Genomic DNA, 17,368 nt, shown 5'->3' with positions numbered 1-17,368 from the left:
TTATACGTCATATGTTTTGTGTTAGCAGCAAGCTAAAGCTAGTTGTAGTCTGTACAGCACGGATAAAGGTTTTGTTCCTCAGTTTTTTTTTTTCAATTATCGCCACAATACCGACTGAGGTAAAGTTAACTGTATTCCGTACACCTCTTCGTTTGTTGTCTTTTTTATAAAAGCAATTATAGTTATTATACAATTTAGGGCGTTTGTTTTGATGCGGTTTTGCACTCGCTAACTAGTTTAGCTATGTACTGTGGTATTGCTAACGCACTTTAGAACTGGTCCAGCGACCGCTATGCGCAAAATGAACTGATTTACGCATAGCTAAAGATGCTAATCTGAATTAGTGTGTTATTATGAATCAATCGTTATATCTACAAAAATCACATCATGATATTTTTTGCCATATCTTAAATATACTGTTTTTTTATGAACATAACAGTACACGTAATATACACCGATCAGCCATAACATTAAAACCACCTCCTTGTTTCTACACCCACTGTCCATTTTATCAGCTCCACTTACCATATAGAAGCACTTTGTAGTTCTACAATTACTGACTGTAGTCCATCTGTTTCTCTGCATGCTTTATTAGCCCCCTTTCATGCTGTTATTCAATGGTCAGGACTCTCTAAGGACCACTACAGAGCAGGTATTATTTGGGTGGTGGATCATTCTCAGCACTGCAGTGACACTGACATGGTGGTGGTGTGTTAGTGTGTGTTGTGCTGGTATGAGTGAATAAGACACAGCAGCACTGATGAAGTTTTTAAATACCTCACTGTCACTGCAAGACTAAGAATAGTCCACTAATCAAAAATATATCCAGCCAACAGTGCCCTGTGGGCAGCGTCCTGTGACCACTGATGAAGGTCTAGAAGATGACCGACTTAAACAGCAGCAATAGATGGGTGATCATCTCTGACTTTACGTCTACAAGGTGGACCAACTAGGTAGGAGTGTCTAATAGAGTGGACAGTGAGTGGACACTGTACTTAAAAACTCCAGCAGCGCTGCTGTGTCTGATCCACTCATACCAGCACAACACACACTAACACACCATCACCATGTCATTCTCAGTGCAGTGCTGAGAATCATCCACCACTTAAATAATACCTGCTCTGTAGTGGTCCTGGGGGGGTCCTGACCATTGAAGAACAGCATAAAAGGGGGTTAACAAAGCATGCAGAGAAACAGATGGACTACAGTCAGTAATTGTAGAACTACAAAGTGCTCCTGTATGGTAAGTGGAGCTGATAAAATAGACAGTGGGTGTAGAAACAAGGAGGTGGTTTTAATGTTATGGCTGATCGGAGTATATGAACATATTACCAACGATATGCTTTAACATTAATACAACAATAGCCAGGGTAACAAGGAATCTTGTTTCATTAGCATCAGATATAAAATAAAAGAGACAAGTTAAGGTAAACCCTCTCTTTCAGCCAATTGAATCTTATATAATTAACTTAATTATATTACTGGCTAAAAATTATATTCATAAAACCAATAATGCTAAAGAATCTTTTATTTCTTTTATAAATTTGGATTTGAATACATATTTGCAAACAGTAAATTCATTGAGCCCCTCTTTGAACAAGAAATTATGTAGATTATTAACTATCCTAAATATACTGTGATCTTAGATTTTCTCAAATAAATATATATATATTTTTCAGGTTAAGTCCTTTGCTTGGCAGAAACATGTCATACATTTTGGCAACTGATACGGCGCAGACCACAGTGGAACTGCTGCAGGCGTGCATTGATGGAGACCTGGCCTATGCTAAACGCCTTCTTGAGACGGGCTTCGATCCAAACGCACGTGATTATCGGGGTCGCACCGGGCTGCATCTGGCTGCTGCACGCGGGAATGATGAGATCTGTCGCTTGCTGCACAAGTTTGGGGCAGACTTGCTAGCCACTGATGCACAGGGCAACACCGCACTGCACATGTGTGGCCATGTAGACACCATCCAGTTTCTGGTGTCCAATGGACTCAAGATCGACATCTGGTTTGTATCCTATTAAATGCTATAGTAAAAAAATGTTACTCAAAACATACATGAATTGGAAGTCTAAATGTTATTGATAAAGCAATTGACTTTTTTCTGCACATCCCTAATTGACACAACTGTGATCCAGATATATCATGTTCTAAGTAGGGCGGCAGAGTGCCTGGGTAGCACTGTCGTCTCACAGCAAGAAGGTCCTGGGTTCGATCCCCAGGTGGGGCGGTTCGGGTCCTTTCTGTGTGGAGTTTGCATGTTCTCCCTGTGTCTGCATGGGCTTCCTCCGGGAGCTCCGGTTTCCTCCCGCAGTTCAAAGACGTGCAAGTGAGGTGAATTGGAGATAAAAAATGGTCTATGACTGTTTGAAATTAGACTTGTGAACTGATTAATCTCATGTAACGAGTAACTAACTGTCCTGTCATGAATGTAACCAGGGTGTGTAAAACATGACGTTAAAATCCTAATAAATAAATAAATAAACATGGCCTGAGTTACCGTAAGAAAACAGTAAATGAAGAGACTAACTCAGATGGCAAATAAGTTAAATGTCTAGCAAATAAAAGTAAGTACATTATAACTTTTGAAAGGTACCAAATACAAAAAAAACAGGATATGCAGTTGAATAAATATTCAAACCCAGAAGTTATAACGGTCATATTTTCTGCAGACTTCAATGTTGCTTTAAATAAAGTCTGTATCAGTTGAATGGATCATGTATCAGAGGGGTTGAATATTTACTATCGCATCTGTAGCATCATCAACATTTTATGGATGCTTAGACTAAAATGTATTCTATAATACGGTTTTCCTTCCTACAGCAATCATAATGGAGCAACTCCTCTGGTGCTGGCTAAGAGACGTGGCGTAAACAAAGATGCCCTTCGCTTGCTGGCTGGGCTGGAGGAGCAGGAGGTAAAAGGTTTCAATCGCAGCTCTCATTCCAGCCTAGACAAGATGCACATTGCTGATTATGAGAGGTAAGCTGTAATACATATGTGTATTAGATTTGTATCAGTATCAGCAGTACTCAAAAGTTTTAGTTTTAGAATTGGATCGAGACTAAATATGGAACATGACTAAATTTGGCTGTAATTATACACCAATCAGCCAAACCACCTCCTTGTTCCTACACACATTGTCCAGTTTATCGGCTTCACTTACCATATAGGTGCACCTTGTAGTTCTACAACTACTGACTGTAGTCCATCTGTTACTCTGCATGCTTTGTTAGCCCCCTTTCATGCTGTTCTTCAATGGTCAGGACTCTCTTAGTGTGTGTTCTGCTGGTATCAGTGGATAAGACACAGCAATGCTGATGGAGTTTTTAACACCTCACTGTCACTGCTGGACTGAGAATAGTCTACCAATCAAAAACATATCCAGCCAACAGCGCCCCGTGGGCAGCGTCCTGTGACCACTGATGAAGGTTTAGAAGATGACCAACTCAAACAGCAGCAATAGATGAGCGATCGTCTTTGACTTTACATCTGCAAGGTGGACCAACTAGGTGGGAGTGTCTGATAGAGTGGACAGTGAGTGGACATGGTATTTAAAAACTCCAGCAGCGCTGCTGTGTCTGATCCACTCATACCAGCACAACACACACTAACACACCACCACCATGTCAGTGTTACTGCAGTGCTGAGAATGATCCACCACTTAAATAATACCTGCTCTGTGGTGGTCCTGTGGGGGTCCTGACCATTGAAGAACAGGGTGAAAGCAGGCTAAAAAAAAATGTAGAAAAATAGATGGACTACAGTCAGTAATTGTACTGTAGAACTTCAAAGCGCTTCTAACCTCTACAGTTTTGATGCACATCCTTTGATTAACGTCCTTTTTAATAAGATTGTTTTAAAAACATACAAATGGCACGCCATAGAGATGGCTCTAAATACAGAGCGTATAATGGCGATAAAACTCAACCAACCAATCAAAGTGCTTCTCTACGGTAAATGGAGCTGATATAATGGACAGTGAGTCTAGAAACAAGGAGGTGGTTTTAATGTTATGGCTGATCAGTGTATAGTAATTTAGTAGCTTAGCTGCATGTTATTCTAAAGATTATAAAAATGATCATTTTGCATCTTATTATTACAGTTATGTAGTCATCTTAAGTACTTCTTTGATTAACATTTTTTTTAATGTTGTACATTATTTGCCTGTACTTATACTTACTACACTTCAACCTAATTACTTTAATTGAACACATCTTTATTGATATTGTTCCCCTTTTATGCAGTGCCATGGAGAATCATTCGCTTCTTAACCCCCACCTGCACCGTAGTGATGGGGTGCTCTCCAGCTTCCGCACCACGTGGCAGGAATTTGTGGAGGATCTGGGATTCTGGAGGGTTCTGCTGCTCCTGCTCATCATCGCCCTGCTCTCATTGGGCATTGCTTACTATGTAAGCGGCGTCCTGCCTTTCAGTTCGACCCAAGTGGAACTTGTGCATTAGGCCTGTAATCATTGGCAGTATTGAACTGAAAACGGTGCATGATTTATGTTGACCGCTTTGGTGAATCGTATCACAGTGAACACAACTATTCATGCTTCTTAAAACATTTCACACCAAGTTGTGCAGATGAGTCTTTGTGGATCTGTGTAAATAGATAATAGTTCATATACCCCTGAAGCACAGTTGGGGTCTTTTACTTCAGCACATTCTTTGTATTCTTTTAAGATCATATTTAAAATTTGAAAAAGATTTCTTTGTCTCATGATATTGTGTTATCTGTTTATGCTTTGTAATTGTGTTAAATTGATAAAATATTATATATTAAGCCTATGTTTTTAATGTTATTTTTGTTTCATCCTGTTATTAAACAAATACTAATGCAGCTCTTTATCTAATCCTCTAAATATTGAATGCACCTGTGAATAACCGTACATGATGCAATAATAACTTAACAATAGGTGTGGGTTTTCTGCTAGAGGCATAGATTACTAAAAATCCTAATAAAATGAAATAAATACATAAACATGTTCATAAGCCATAGGTTTGGTGTTATGCAAAGGTTTGGACAATCCTGTTTAAATTGTATGCGTTGTAAAAATAAGTCGCACATACTCTGCCCTTTGTCCCCTTAATCCCACCCACAAAAAATGTTATTATAATATTAATAATATAATAATAATAAAATAATATGTTATTTGTAATTTTAATTTTTGTTTAAATCAAATTTATCCATTTCGACTTTTAGATTATTAAATATACAAATAAAGAAAAACGTTACATAATTTTTTTTAAAACGTTTGTGCTATGTGAACACCCTTCTTAATTCTTGTGTTCTGGTGTTAGTCAGACCAATAGCTTTTTGTCAAATATATTAAGTGATATGCTTGCAATATTAAAATCAAAGCCCTTTCCTGTTCCAACATGACCCACTGTTCAATGCATAAACCGAGGTATATTAAAGTAGTTGGTGTAAAGGATCTTTAATTTAAAACCCATTTATAGCTGCAAATAAATGGATTTAGCTCCTTAATAATGCAGATGGTTTTGAAATTGGATGTCATGAAGGCTCATGTTCCGTTGGCCATACAGTGCTTGTCATTTAAGCACATTCTCTTTTAAACATTTCTCTATTAGTGTCTCTTTCGACTGAATAGGCACAATTTAACAAAGAGACACTCAAAACTTAATACGACTTTCCAGAGGTGTGGAGTTTGTTGGGCTGCAAAGGTTTGGTAAGGTGTCTACATTTGATCATATGTAATCACGAATAATGATTTGTATTCTTTCTGTGGCAAAATTATTCAAACTTTTGTCAACAACATTAAAAGAATTTTAAAGTGGATTTCTGATAATATTCTTAGAGATATACCTGGACTGTTGATTAGGTGGTGTAGAAAGTGCTTTTATAAAAGGGCCAGTTTGACTGCATCAGTTTACATCACATGGAACAGTGGTGTCTTTCCAAGGTCCGTCACCTTATGCTGGATGGCCAGACATAAATGAAAGATCAGCATATAAGGTTAGGTTTGGCAGTAAGTAGATGCTGCTGGAACATTTAGGATGTTGTCTACTGTCAAACAAGGACCTATTTGGTGGGGCTTAATGATCACGTGACATGCACTCCCAGGAACAGTAGCGTTTCGAAACATCCGCGCTCAGAGAACTCGGCACGGAGTCGATTCTTCCGTGTCCTGTCTGTGGTGTCAACTGTCTGGCTTTAGCTTGGAGCCTTTCTTTATTTATTTAAACATAATTAATATGATATATGTAATGAAAAGAAGGAAAAGATGAATCTTCGGGGATTTTTTCAAGATTTTAATCCGAGGTACCTCACACCGGCATCTACTTAGTTTTGGTTAGCAAGTTTAGCTTCAGGCCCCGCATTAGCATTGTGTCAGCTATGTTTACCTTTGTTGAAGCTAGCTTTTATAGCCTTTGTTATCTACACAGCACAAAATTGCAAGATATAACTGTTATGTCCTGTTTTTAATATTATACACAGTAACTAAAGGGTTTTGCTTTTGTTGAGAGTGATTGCTTGCATTCGCTTACTACTTACTAAAGCGTTAAGGCTGGTTACCATCCTGCCACATCTGAAATGTAAACAAAGCAAAAGCATTACTAATACAAACATCTAATGCTAACTATTAGTGTCTATTTAGTGTCTATTGTAATTCTGCAAGTGCTAACTTTTGCAAATGCAAGTGCTAATTGCGTTTTAAATTAAACAAAACAATATTCACACATAGCTACCATATTTATTTACATATTCCCGTACTGGCCATTTTATTAGGAACACAACTCGTGTTTTGCGGCACAGATTGCACAGTGTGGATTTTGATCCATGCTGACATGACTGGATCAACTGCACAGTCGTCTTGAATTCGGCTACATTCCAAGGGTGATTTACTGAATTCAAATATTGGGACTGGAAAGGACGAACTTGATAAATTGGTGCCATTAAGGGAGGCACATGGTCAGCAGCAGTACTCAGATACGATGTGGACTGTGTGCAATTATTTATTTATTAGGATTTTAACGTCATGTTTTACACTTTGGTTACAGTCATGACATGACAGGTAATTACTAGTTACACAAGTCATTTTTTGATGTCAAACACAGTCGTGGACAATTTTGTACTTCCAATTCACCTCACCTGCATGTCTTTGGACTGTGGGAGGAAACCGGAGCTCCCGGAGGAAACCCACACAGACACAGGGAGAACATGCAAACTGCACAAAGACAAAACCCATACCACTCCACCTGTGGATCGAACCCAGGACCTTCTTGCTGTGAGGCAACAGTGCTGCCCACTGAGCCACAGCGCTGCCCGGACTGTGGCAATTAAATGGTGTTTTATTGGTATTGGGATGCCCAATTTGTGCCATGTAGATTTCCAAGACCACCACATGCATACTCGTTTGACAAGGCAGGTTAAGTCCATGCTATTTATGCTCCTCTTGCTTTTCACATTGCATAGCACTTTATTCTGTGACAGTATTTATTTCCTACAAACAAAAACATTGCAGACTTCCTTGCTAACCGCTTAGTATGTTAGGAAACTATAGTTGCCAAGGGGCAAGCACAGCTGCTGTAAATTCTACCCTAATGCACCTTTAAATTACTGTAGCTCACATATTGCTGATAGATTTCATAGAAAATTGACCACCAGATGGTCTATGCTGATCGGATATTGTTTTGGTGGTAGATAATTGTCCATACAGCAATGGCACTTTCATGGTTACGTGTTACTGGAATCTTTAACATTGTGTGCTGTACACACAATGATAAATGCTATAGCTTATATATCTTTTTATATACAGTACAAATGAGTCTTCCTGGTTCGTAATGAGAGTGTTTTTTGTACAAAAAATGCAGTTGGATATATTTTTCCCCTGCGAAGTGTTAAAATGCATTCACAATTCTGTTTGATCTACCAACATAACAAATACTACCTGTCAAATACTAACAAATACTACCTGTCAACAAATACTGTTGTGCAGTAGTTTTACTGTTTTGCTGTTGTGCAAATAATAGTTCACTAGCCAAATATTATGTGGTCAGTGGTTGTTCTAGACTGTAGGAATGCTCTAATTTAGTATTAGGTATTGATGTTAGTCAGTTTTTTTCAGTTGACTTAAACGTTTTTGATCTGATTTACTACTGTACTTTATTCTGTGAAGATATATGTTGTTGCCCAAGACAACACAGTTCATGCACTTAGCATCACATCTGTTTTGCGTGACTTGCTTTCAGAGCTTACAGAGAGAATTAATTTTGCTACTGTGATGTTAATATCCGATATGTACTTTCACAGTTTAAACCATAGCAGAAATAGAATCAACGGATATCTACTATGTTAATCATATTTCATTGATATGTAAATGTAGTAAGGCTGAAATTCGTGCATAGTAGTAGATGGGCTATTGTCAGTAACTTTATACATACATAGTGCATCTATACAGCACTTATATAGCTATATGTACAGAAACAAGTAGGTAATGTGTAATAAATTGACAGCTAAGTGTATAATAATGTGTTAAGGTGATCTGGTGGTGTAATACAGGTTTTTTTTTTCCAAGTGAACAACATTTTGTCCATGATTTTATGTGCGACCCAGGCAACTTAAACAATGCATCTTACTCTCTCTGCACAATCTGGTCCCACTGTGGTTTACAGGATGTAACATAAAGCCTCCTCAAGGGGGCATTCACGTACAAGTTTATTTAATTATTATTATTTTTCTCTGTGACCCTTTTTTCGGTTGCAACACCCAGGGTTTAAGTATTGCCTCATTGTCACTTTATCAGCAACTGGTCTTTTCTCTCTCTGGTATTATCTGGTCTAGTTGCCGGTATGAGCGGCAGAGGTATACCTGAATTGTAGCATGTTCCTCTGTGCATACAAAGTCTTCATATGCTGCTTCCTTTAATTACTACATAGCTTTACTTGTGTCAGAAGGGCTGCAAAATTTGGTTTATTATATACAGAAGTGAGGAAAATCTGGCAAGGTGAAGGTGATACTCTCATGGCTGCTTGGTTAATAATATAAATCCACAAGCAAATAAGAAAAACAAAGACTTTTGTGCCTATTTAGTGATTTATCCTGTGCTAATAACATTTCTTTTTCCATTGTGATAGATAATATGGATGATTTATTTCAGCATTCTGATACTTGTTTTCTTCCAGCAAATTCCTGATATATGCATGTCTGCTGCTGTTCTCTGTGCTGCTCTCTCTGCGGCTGGACCGAGATATAGAGTGGAGCTACTGGGCCGTGTTTGCTCCCATCTGGCTATGGAAGCTCATGGTTATCATCGGGGCCTCTGTGGGCACTGGGGTGTGGGCACACAACCCTCAGTACAGGTCAGTGGGCATCAAGATTGCAGCCAATAATAGCACATCATTCAGGCATTTGTTAATATTTCCAACCCTCTTCTAAATATTTGATATAAAGGCTTAAAAGATGCTTTTGAAAGAATGCACCTACCACCTAGTTTCACTCATTTTACAGCAGATTTATAAGTTTCTGTGTGTTAGTGGTAGAATCTGCTATGTTTGCATTTGTAAACAGTAATAATGAGAGTAGTTCTTGTTTGGCTACCTAATGTTTTAAATGTACAGTGAAAAATACTACACTCGTGTCTGTGTACAACTGCACGTACAGTTCTCTTTAAGGATATCCTTATTCAGTGGCTGACCTTGCGCTCTGACCCCAGCTTCCAAGCAAGATGGGATATGTAAAAAAAAAAGCATTTCATTGTACTGTACACATGTTTATGTATATATGACAAATAAATGTGTTCTTCTTCCTCTTAACTCATCAGACTGTGTGCTGTGTATTCCTCAGGGCTGAAGGGGAGACCTGTGTGGAGTTTAAGGCAATGCTGATTGCTGTCGGGATCCACTTTCTCCTGCTTACATTTGAGGTGCTGGTGTGCGACCGGGTGGAGAGGGGGAAGCATTTCTGGCTGCTGGTCTTCATGCCACTCTTCTTCGTCTCTCCCGTCTCTGTGGCAGCATGTGTCTGGGGCTTCAGGCATGACCGTTCACTTGAGGTTTGTGAGACCACTCATATGTGTTCAATTTTGTATTTTAGTTCCATAGCTACACATTCTAAATCTAATAACTGATTATTTGTAACTCTTCTGTTCAGCTTGAGATCCTGTGCTCTGTAAACATTCTGCAGTTCATTTTCATCGCTCTGCGTCTGGACAAAATCATCAACTGGCCATGGCTGGTAAGATTTAAGAACCTGTTATAAGGCTGTAAATATCCTAGGCTAGTTAAAATTACAAACCTAATTTCTCATGGTGGCTAAGTGGGTACTGGGTTAGATCCCCAGGTGGGGCAGTCCAGGTCCTTTCTGTGTGGAGTTTGCACGTTCTCCCCGTGTCTGTGTGGGTTTTCTCCGGGTGCTCCAGTTTCCTCCCACTGTCCAAAGACATGCAAGTGAGGTAAATTGGAGATACTAAATTGTCCATGACTGTCTTTGATATAACCTTGTGTAATGATTAACTACCGTTCCTGTCATGAATGTAACCAAATTGTAAAACATGACGTTAAAATCCTAATAAACAAACAAACCTAATTTCTAGAAGAGTTGGGACATTTTGTAAAATGCAATACAAATAATTCTGTAATTCTGGCAATTCTGTTAAACCTTTATTTAACTGACAAAGTACAAAGAAACAGGCCGCCCATGACCCTGTCGCCGGTTTACCACTGTTCTTTCCTTGGACCACTTTTGAAAGATACTAGCCACTGCAGACCGGGAACACCCCACAAGAGCTGCAGTTTTGGAGATGCTCTGACCCAGTCGTCCATCCATCACAATTTGGCCCTTGTCAAACTCACTCAAATCCTTACACTTGCTCATTTTTCCTGCTTCTAACACATCAACTTTGAGGATAAAATGTTCACTTGCTGCCTAATATACCCCACCCAATAACAAGTGCTGTGATGAAGAGATAATCAGTGTTATTCACTTTACCTGTCAGTGGTAATGATGTTATGCTTGGTGTATATGTGCTAATTCATAGTAAGCAATTGAAAATGAACGGCTGAGAGAGTCATCCTGTGGTTTCTTACAGGTTGTCTGTGTGCCCTTGTGGATTCTCATGTCCTTTCTGTGTCTGGTGGTGCTTTATTACATTGTTTGGTCAGTGCTTTTTCTGCGCTCGATGGATGTCATTGCTGAGCAGCGTCGGACACACATCACCATGGCTATCAGCTGGATGGCTATTGTTGTGCCCCTTCTGACTTTTGAGGTAACGTAAACAAGCCAAATCTTGGAAGTGAAAGGATTTGGAGGAATTTTAATTTACTATGAAGGACTTTTACCTCTTGTACAGAGATTTCTTCTTATGCTACAGTGCAGTCTATAATTTGTAACATACAAAGAATATATCGTTTTTGTTTTTACTGCATTGTTTATTTTTATGTAAAAGACAACTTCATACTTAATCAACATTATCTGAGGCTTTTTAATAATGAAGACATTTTTTTACTAGAATTTTCCTGGCTCTTAATCTCCCTACGTCTGAATGTTAATTACCATTTTATATTACATACCATTTTATTGTACAGATCCTTCTTGTGCATAAGCTGGATGGCCATTATGAGTCCAGATTTGTCCCCGTCTTTGTACCCCTCTGGATCTCACTGGTGACGCTCATGGCAACCACATTCGGACAAAAAGGAGGCAATCACTGTAAGTCAACTTTAAACACACACAATGTTTCTGCACCCTTAAGATTCAGAAGTGTCTAGTTTGGCCAATTCAGCTCAGTAAGACATGATTCATGACTATAGTAAAGCAGTTTACATTTTAAAATATTTTTAAATAGCTGATAGTACTAATAGTACTCTTATAGCATCAGCATATAAATACACCTCAAATGTATTTACTTAATCGAATTAGGAAATCATAATCAAAATTGGACATTTTAAAAATATATTTATAAGCCAAAAAATGACTGCTTTGTAAATCATCTGAATGGTAAAGCACATGCATCCAGCTGACTGACTTACGTTCTAAAAATGCTAAAAAAAAGTCCACTTCTGCTCGCTTTTAGAATGCCATATTGCCTTCGGATGGTCAGTATAGACTGTAATGCTCAGTGAAATATCCAATGCATTATTTGGAAAAATATTATTTAAAAAACTGTTACACTACATTGTGATCTTGATTGGTTAATTGTATTAAAGAACTTAATATAATTTAGTTGGTATGTTTCCATTATTCATTTTAGCTTATTTTGTCCAGAATTGAAAGCCATAGAAACAGCAGTAAACTTAAGTCAAAAGCATCCACTAGCATATAGCGATTTGGGCAAACACTAAGTTAGCACAAGGTTAAGCTTGTACAGTTTTTTTTGCATTGTCACTAGGGATGTAACGATACACTCTATCCACGATGCGATACGATTCACGATACAATTTTTTCCCGATTTCTTTTAAAAGAAAAAAAAATTTGAACACAAATTATGTCAAAGTTTCCTTTTATTATTTCTCTTAAAAAAAATACTGTATTTGTGCTTATCTTTTATTTATCTAAATAATGAATGCTTCTGAGGTAGGTACATACTATGCCAAATAATGCTTATTGTGTAAAAAACTGAAATGAAATTTTAAAACTTCCAACATTATATAAGTAAATGAATAATACAAATAAAGAAAGTATCCTCACATAAATCAATTTGGCTTGAAAATCCCCCTACCTGGCAACTTTGTGAAGTGCCGTCAACCAGACGAGGTAAATAGCGCCAGTGGCCTCTGCTGAATATCGATTCATCTTAAATGAATAACTGATTCGAATTGTTGCACATGTGCACCGATTTTTAACTGTCTTGTCGTGCATCGTTACAATCCTAATTGTCACCATATATTTTATATTTAATATATATTGTATTTTCTTTGTTGACATTCCTCCTCTCAGGGTGGTTCGGCATTCGAAAGGACTTTTGCCAGTTTCTTCTGGAGCTCTTTCCTTTCCTGCGGGAATATGGTAACATCTCCTACGACTTGCAGCACGAGGACTCTGATGTGTCTGAGGAGCTCCCACCACACGAGCCACCTAAAATTGGACCCATGTTCCGCAAGAAGACGGGCGTCGTCATAACACAGAGTCCTGGGAAATACTTCGTACCGCCACCCAAACTGTGCATTGATATGCCAGATTAAAGCAAATTAATGTCACGTGATAGAAGCTTACTTCTATGAGTGAAGAGTGAGCGTCATGGACTAGGGCCCACTTTGGGATGTGTTTGAATGGGGGAACACCAGGAAACAGCGACGCAGTCTGAACGAATGGGCATTTTAATCAGTGTCGGCTCCTGTTAGCATGAGACTTTATGAAAATGCTTTTGTTCAACTGGAGCTGGAAACAAGTGGCAAGCTGTGAGCATGGCTTGCCATTTGATGCTTTTGGTCATATTGCACCTTTTTGCCACACTCCTGTGTTCTGTTAAACACAATCACACTTTTTCCAGGGTAAGCCATGGAGGTAATTGCTTTTTATGGTGGAAAGTATTCGAAGTAAAGCCAAAGAACAAGAGTGTTTGTGCAACTTTAGATGCTGTCATTTTTCCAACAGTAGACTTTTTCTTTACCCATATTAGCAGCCAAGTGTGAACACTGAGTTTGTAGCTGGTCAGGAAGTATTCACCAAACACTTGCTATGTCCTTTGTACCATCTTCTGTAAGGATGTCTAAGGATGAAACCCACATTGTAATAAGTGTGTCTGTTTTTGTGAAATGATGGACAACTCCTGGTTGATATTCACTCCTTCTTGTTTACCTGTTACCTATATTGTTGGCAAAAAAAAATGCAGCTCTACTTTACAATAGCACTAGGAAAAATTTATTACAGCCAGCATAAGCATTTAATCAACAGAGTGAAAACATGCAGTTGCCATCACCATGAGGTTTATTAGCAAAATATACAAACCCTCAGCTGTTTGCAATAAACCAATCAAACAAGAACAATTTAAAATGCCAAATACAACTAATATTACAAGTGGTTTCTCCAGATTCAACACACAATGTCACTTTTAATGACACACTCAGAATTATTCAACCTAAATAGAATCCCTCATAAGAGCACACATTTGCAAATCATGTTTTGTCTTAAGCACACCTGATGTAACTAATCATGGGCTTTATTAGTTGCATGAGGCTAACTGTGATGTTTGATTGGATGTTAGAACTATGGCTAAGTTGGCATTCAAATGGCGCAGCGCTAAAACACACTAGCCCACCAGTGCTGACATTTTGAACTCTTTAGTTCCAATTTCAGCTCTGACTTTGGCCGGCGGGTGCCCATACAAACAATAACTGGCCGAAGTGATTCCTCATAACTGCTGTAATTACGGCCTCTGCTGGCTGATTGATGGCGTCTGTACAGACACGTGGGATAATGGGGATCGGTGCATGACTCTTTGTGTGCAATACGGATCTCCAAATGTACTCGCCTCGTGCAGGTTGAAAGAAGCGATCGCCTACTGCACACATGTTGGAAGGGTCGTGTGCGAGTTACACGGCTTTTCGATCACAAGTTATGCATTGTGCCTCCACTACAAAATACAAAAAAGAAACATGGGAAATAAGTCATGAGTTGCTTAAAAAGTTAAAAGATAATTGCCTTGTACAAACAAGGAAAAAAAACAGACTTTCATAAGAAGTCCTGGAAGATTCTGTGGCTGTTGCAGTCGCCTGACTTGGAATGCCAATCCTTCAAATCCCATAGAAAATCTTTGGTGGGATTTGAAGAAAGTGATTGAAGCACACAAACTAATAGTTTAATGAACCTCAAGGTCATTTCTCATGAGGAATTGGTTAAGATTTTTCAGGACAGATTAAGATTTCTGGTGTCTGGCTATGCATCATGTTTGCAGCAGGTCATAACAGCAACAGGTTGCTCTACAAAGACGCTTGTAGATATAATTCTGAGACTGCAGTAGTCATTACAAGTGGCATTTTGTGTTGCATTTGGAGAAACCACGTGTAAGTTTAGATGTGTCGAGCTATGTAGATTGCTCTTGTTTGTTTGGTTTATTGCAAACAGCTAAAAGTTTGTAAATTTTGCTAATCTAATTTGCAGTGGGGTTGAATAATTTTGATTGCAAATGTAAATATATCATGTATTAAATTTAGTACAGCGTTTATCATGCTTTACTTACAACTGTAACATAAGCCTAAATTGTACTCTCATACATACCAACATAACATTTCCAACAAAATATGACTTTGTAAAGATACTGTTAATGTGTACTCAGCTGGTCTGAGTTTGCAGCTAATGGAGGTCATGGTATTAGGTATGGACCAATTTTTTTTCTTTGGGTGAGTGGAAGCAGTGCAGGGCATGTTCATCCAGATTGCATCATTACCTTTAGTCTTTTAAAAGTATGATAAACTGTAGCTACTGACTTTGACCTGCATATAAATCTTATGTAAATAACCTGGCTTTGTGTCTTTTTTTTCTATTCATGTTTATTAATGTCATGTTTTACTCCACTGACATACATTGAGGCGAAATATTATCATAGTGTTGATAAACAGTAAAACACATGCAAAAATCTAAATATGGATAAAATTTTTGCTGGTGATGTGTAATGTAATGTGGACTAAAAATCATCAACGTTTGTGATGCACACCTGCTTCTACATTTGAAAGGGTTTTTTATTTACTAGACTGACTGCAAAGTCTTTTGCTATAAAGCAAACAAGCACTAGGACAGGGTCTTTATTAATTTCAATATTGTGTTTGATGCCTCAAGTAAACACAAACACACAAATCATGATTTTTTTTTTGCCAACAGCATTCTTACAAAACAAAATTAAAACATAAAATATTTCATAATTATAATTATTTGCTCTATGTTTACTTTCTGATCAAAATATATTCTTATTTTTAAAATCTCTCTTTGACTTTGACATTTATAATTTAATGGACAGGCTATTTCACTCATTTGCCAGCAGATGTCACCAAGATAAATAGTGGAATCGCGTTCTCTAGGTTAAAATACCACATGATTGATTCTGCTGCTGATTGTTTTTTTATTAAGTAAAGGCCTGATTGTGCAGTCAAGCCTTTGTCAAAAAGTAGAAGATTCTTGGACCTGTGATTCCCAAAGCAATAGCTAGTACACCAATACACCAATGAGCATTAGGATCAACCTTATGCTGCCCATATCAGCTGGATTCCGCAAGTGTACTATAAATAACTCCCATCAGCCCAACATTTAATCAGTATGAACCCAAGAAATTTCCTGTTTTATCTGGTCAGCTTCATTTCATTCGTTAGTATACGTCAATTCCTGCATTTTAAGTCTGCAACACATTCAAAAGAATTTGGAATGGTAAAGAATTGACCACTTAAATAACACTTAAAAGACAATTTGGCACTGAGGATACCAAGCATTTAAGTGTTTTAGGTTTTATTTTCAAACAGGTCTTAAGGTGTAAAACAGTACTGGGCTGTCATTACATTTTTGCTTCAAAATTCTTCATACATTCTCTAATAGTGACAGGTCAGGATTGCAGGCAGGTCAGTTCATTACCTGTACCCCCTTCTTCTGCAGCCATGCCTTTCAAATTTGTGCAGAAAAATACATGGATGTCCCTGAAAAAGATGTCATCTTGAAGGCAGCATATGTTGCTTTCAAACCTTACTTTACTGCTTTTTAAAATTTTTTATTTAATGTTGCCATTACAGAAGTGTAAATTACCTTTGCCAAGGGCACTGACACAGCCCTTTGCCATGACAGACCCTGGCTTTGGACATGTTGCTGATAACAGTCTGGATGGTCCGTTTTGTCTTTAGTCTGGACCACATGCTGTCTATTTCTTCCAAAAAAAAAAAAGATCTAGAATACTGATTTGTCCGTCCACAATGCACATGTGTGATGGTCCATTCTAGATGCTTCCAAGCCCAAAGAACTTGACACAGCTTCTGGACATGGTTAATTGTAATAATGGTGATTGTAACTTTTGTAGTGCTTGACAATGGTTTACAAAAGTAATCCCTTGCCCATGTAATTATATCAGCTATTAATGAATGACGGTTCTTGATGCAGTGTTGTTGGAGGGATCAGATTCCTTGAATTGTTTTACGATCTTAAGATAAGATATATTTTGTCATATATACATATACAGGTGTACAGTACAATGAAATTCTTTCTTCGCATATCCCAGCTTGTTTGGAAGCTGGGGTCAGAGCGCAGGGTCAGCCATCTTACGGTGCCCCTGGAGAAGACAGGGTTAAGGGTCTTGCTCAAGGACCCAACAGTGGCTGCATAGCAGAGCCTGCATTTGAACCGCCAATCTTCCGGTTGATAGCCCAAAGCTCTACTCACTAGGCTACCACTGTCCCAATTTAAGTACTGTAGACAAGAAA

General features: G+C 38.2%; 2 protein-coding genes across 2 annotated transcripts; both read left to right on the top strand.

The window, feature by feature from the left end:
• Positions 1 to 30: 30 nt before the first annotated feature.
• On the top strand, positions 31 to 4,796 carry ankrd46a (ankyrin repeat domain 46a). The gene is made up of 4 exons (XM_063011527.1): positions 31 to 119; positions 1,680 to 2,015; positions 2,831 to 2,989; positions 4,255 to 4,796. Exons 2-4 carry the CDS (start codon positions 1,705 to 1,707, stop codon positions 4,469 to 4,471), a joined length of 687 nt encoding a protein of 228 aa, XP_062867597.1. The 5' UTR covers positions 31 to 119; positions 1,680 to 1,704; the 3' UTR covers positions 4,472 to 4,796.
• Positions 4,797 to 6,157: 1,361 nt separating this feature from the next.
• tmem185 (transmembrane protein 185) lies at positions 6,158 to 15,431 on the top strand. Its single transcript, XM_063011325.1, has 7 exons — positions 6,158 to 6,296; positions 9,161 to 9,337; positions 9,822 to 10,029; positions 10,128 to 10,211; positions 11,065 to 11,241; positions 11,561 to 11,684; positions 12,912 to 15,431. Exons 1-7 carry the CDS (start codon positions 6,259 to 6,261, stop codon positions 13,154 to 13,156), a joined length of 1,053 nt encoding a protein of 350 aa, XP_062867395.1. The 5' UTR covers positions 6,158 to 6,258; the 3' UTR covers positions 13,157 to 15,431.
• The last annotated feature ends 1,937 nt before the right edge of the window (positions 15,432 to 17,368 follow it).

Source organism: Trichomycterus rosablanca, chromosome 16 (assembly GCF_030014385.1).
Source record: "Trichomycterus rosablanca isolate fTriRos1 chromosome 16, fTriRos1.hap1, whole genome shotgun sequence".
NCBI lineage: Eukaryota > Metazoa > Chordata > Actinopteri > Siluriformes > Trichomycteridae > Trichomycterus > Trichomycterus rosablanca.
This window is presented reverse-complemented; position numbering and strand designations above follow the sequence as displayed.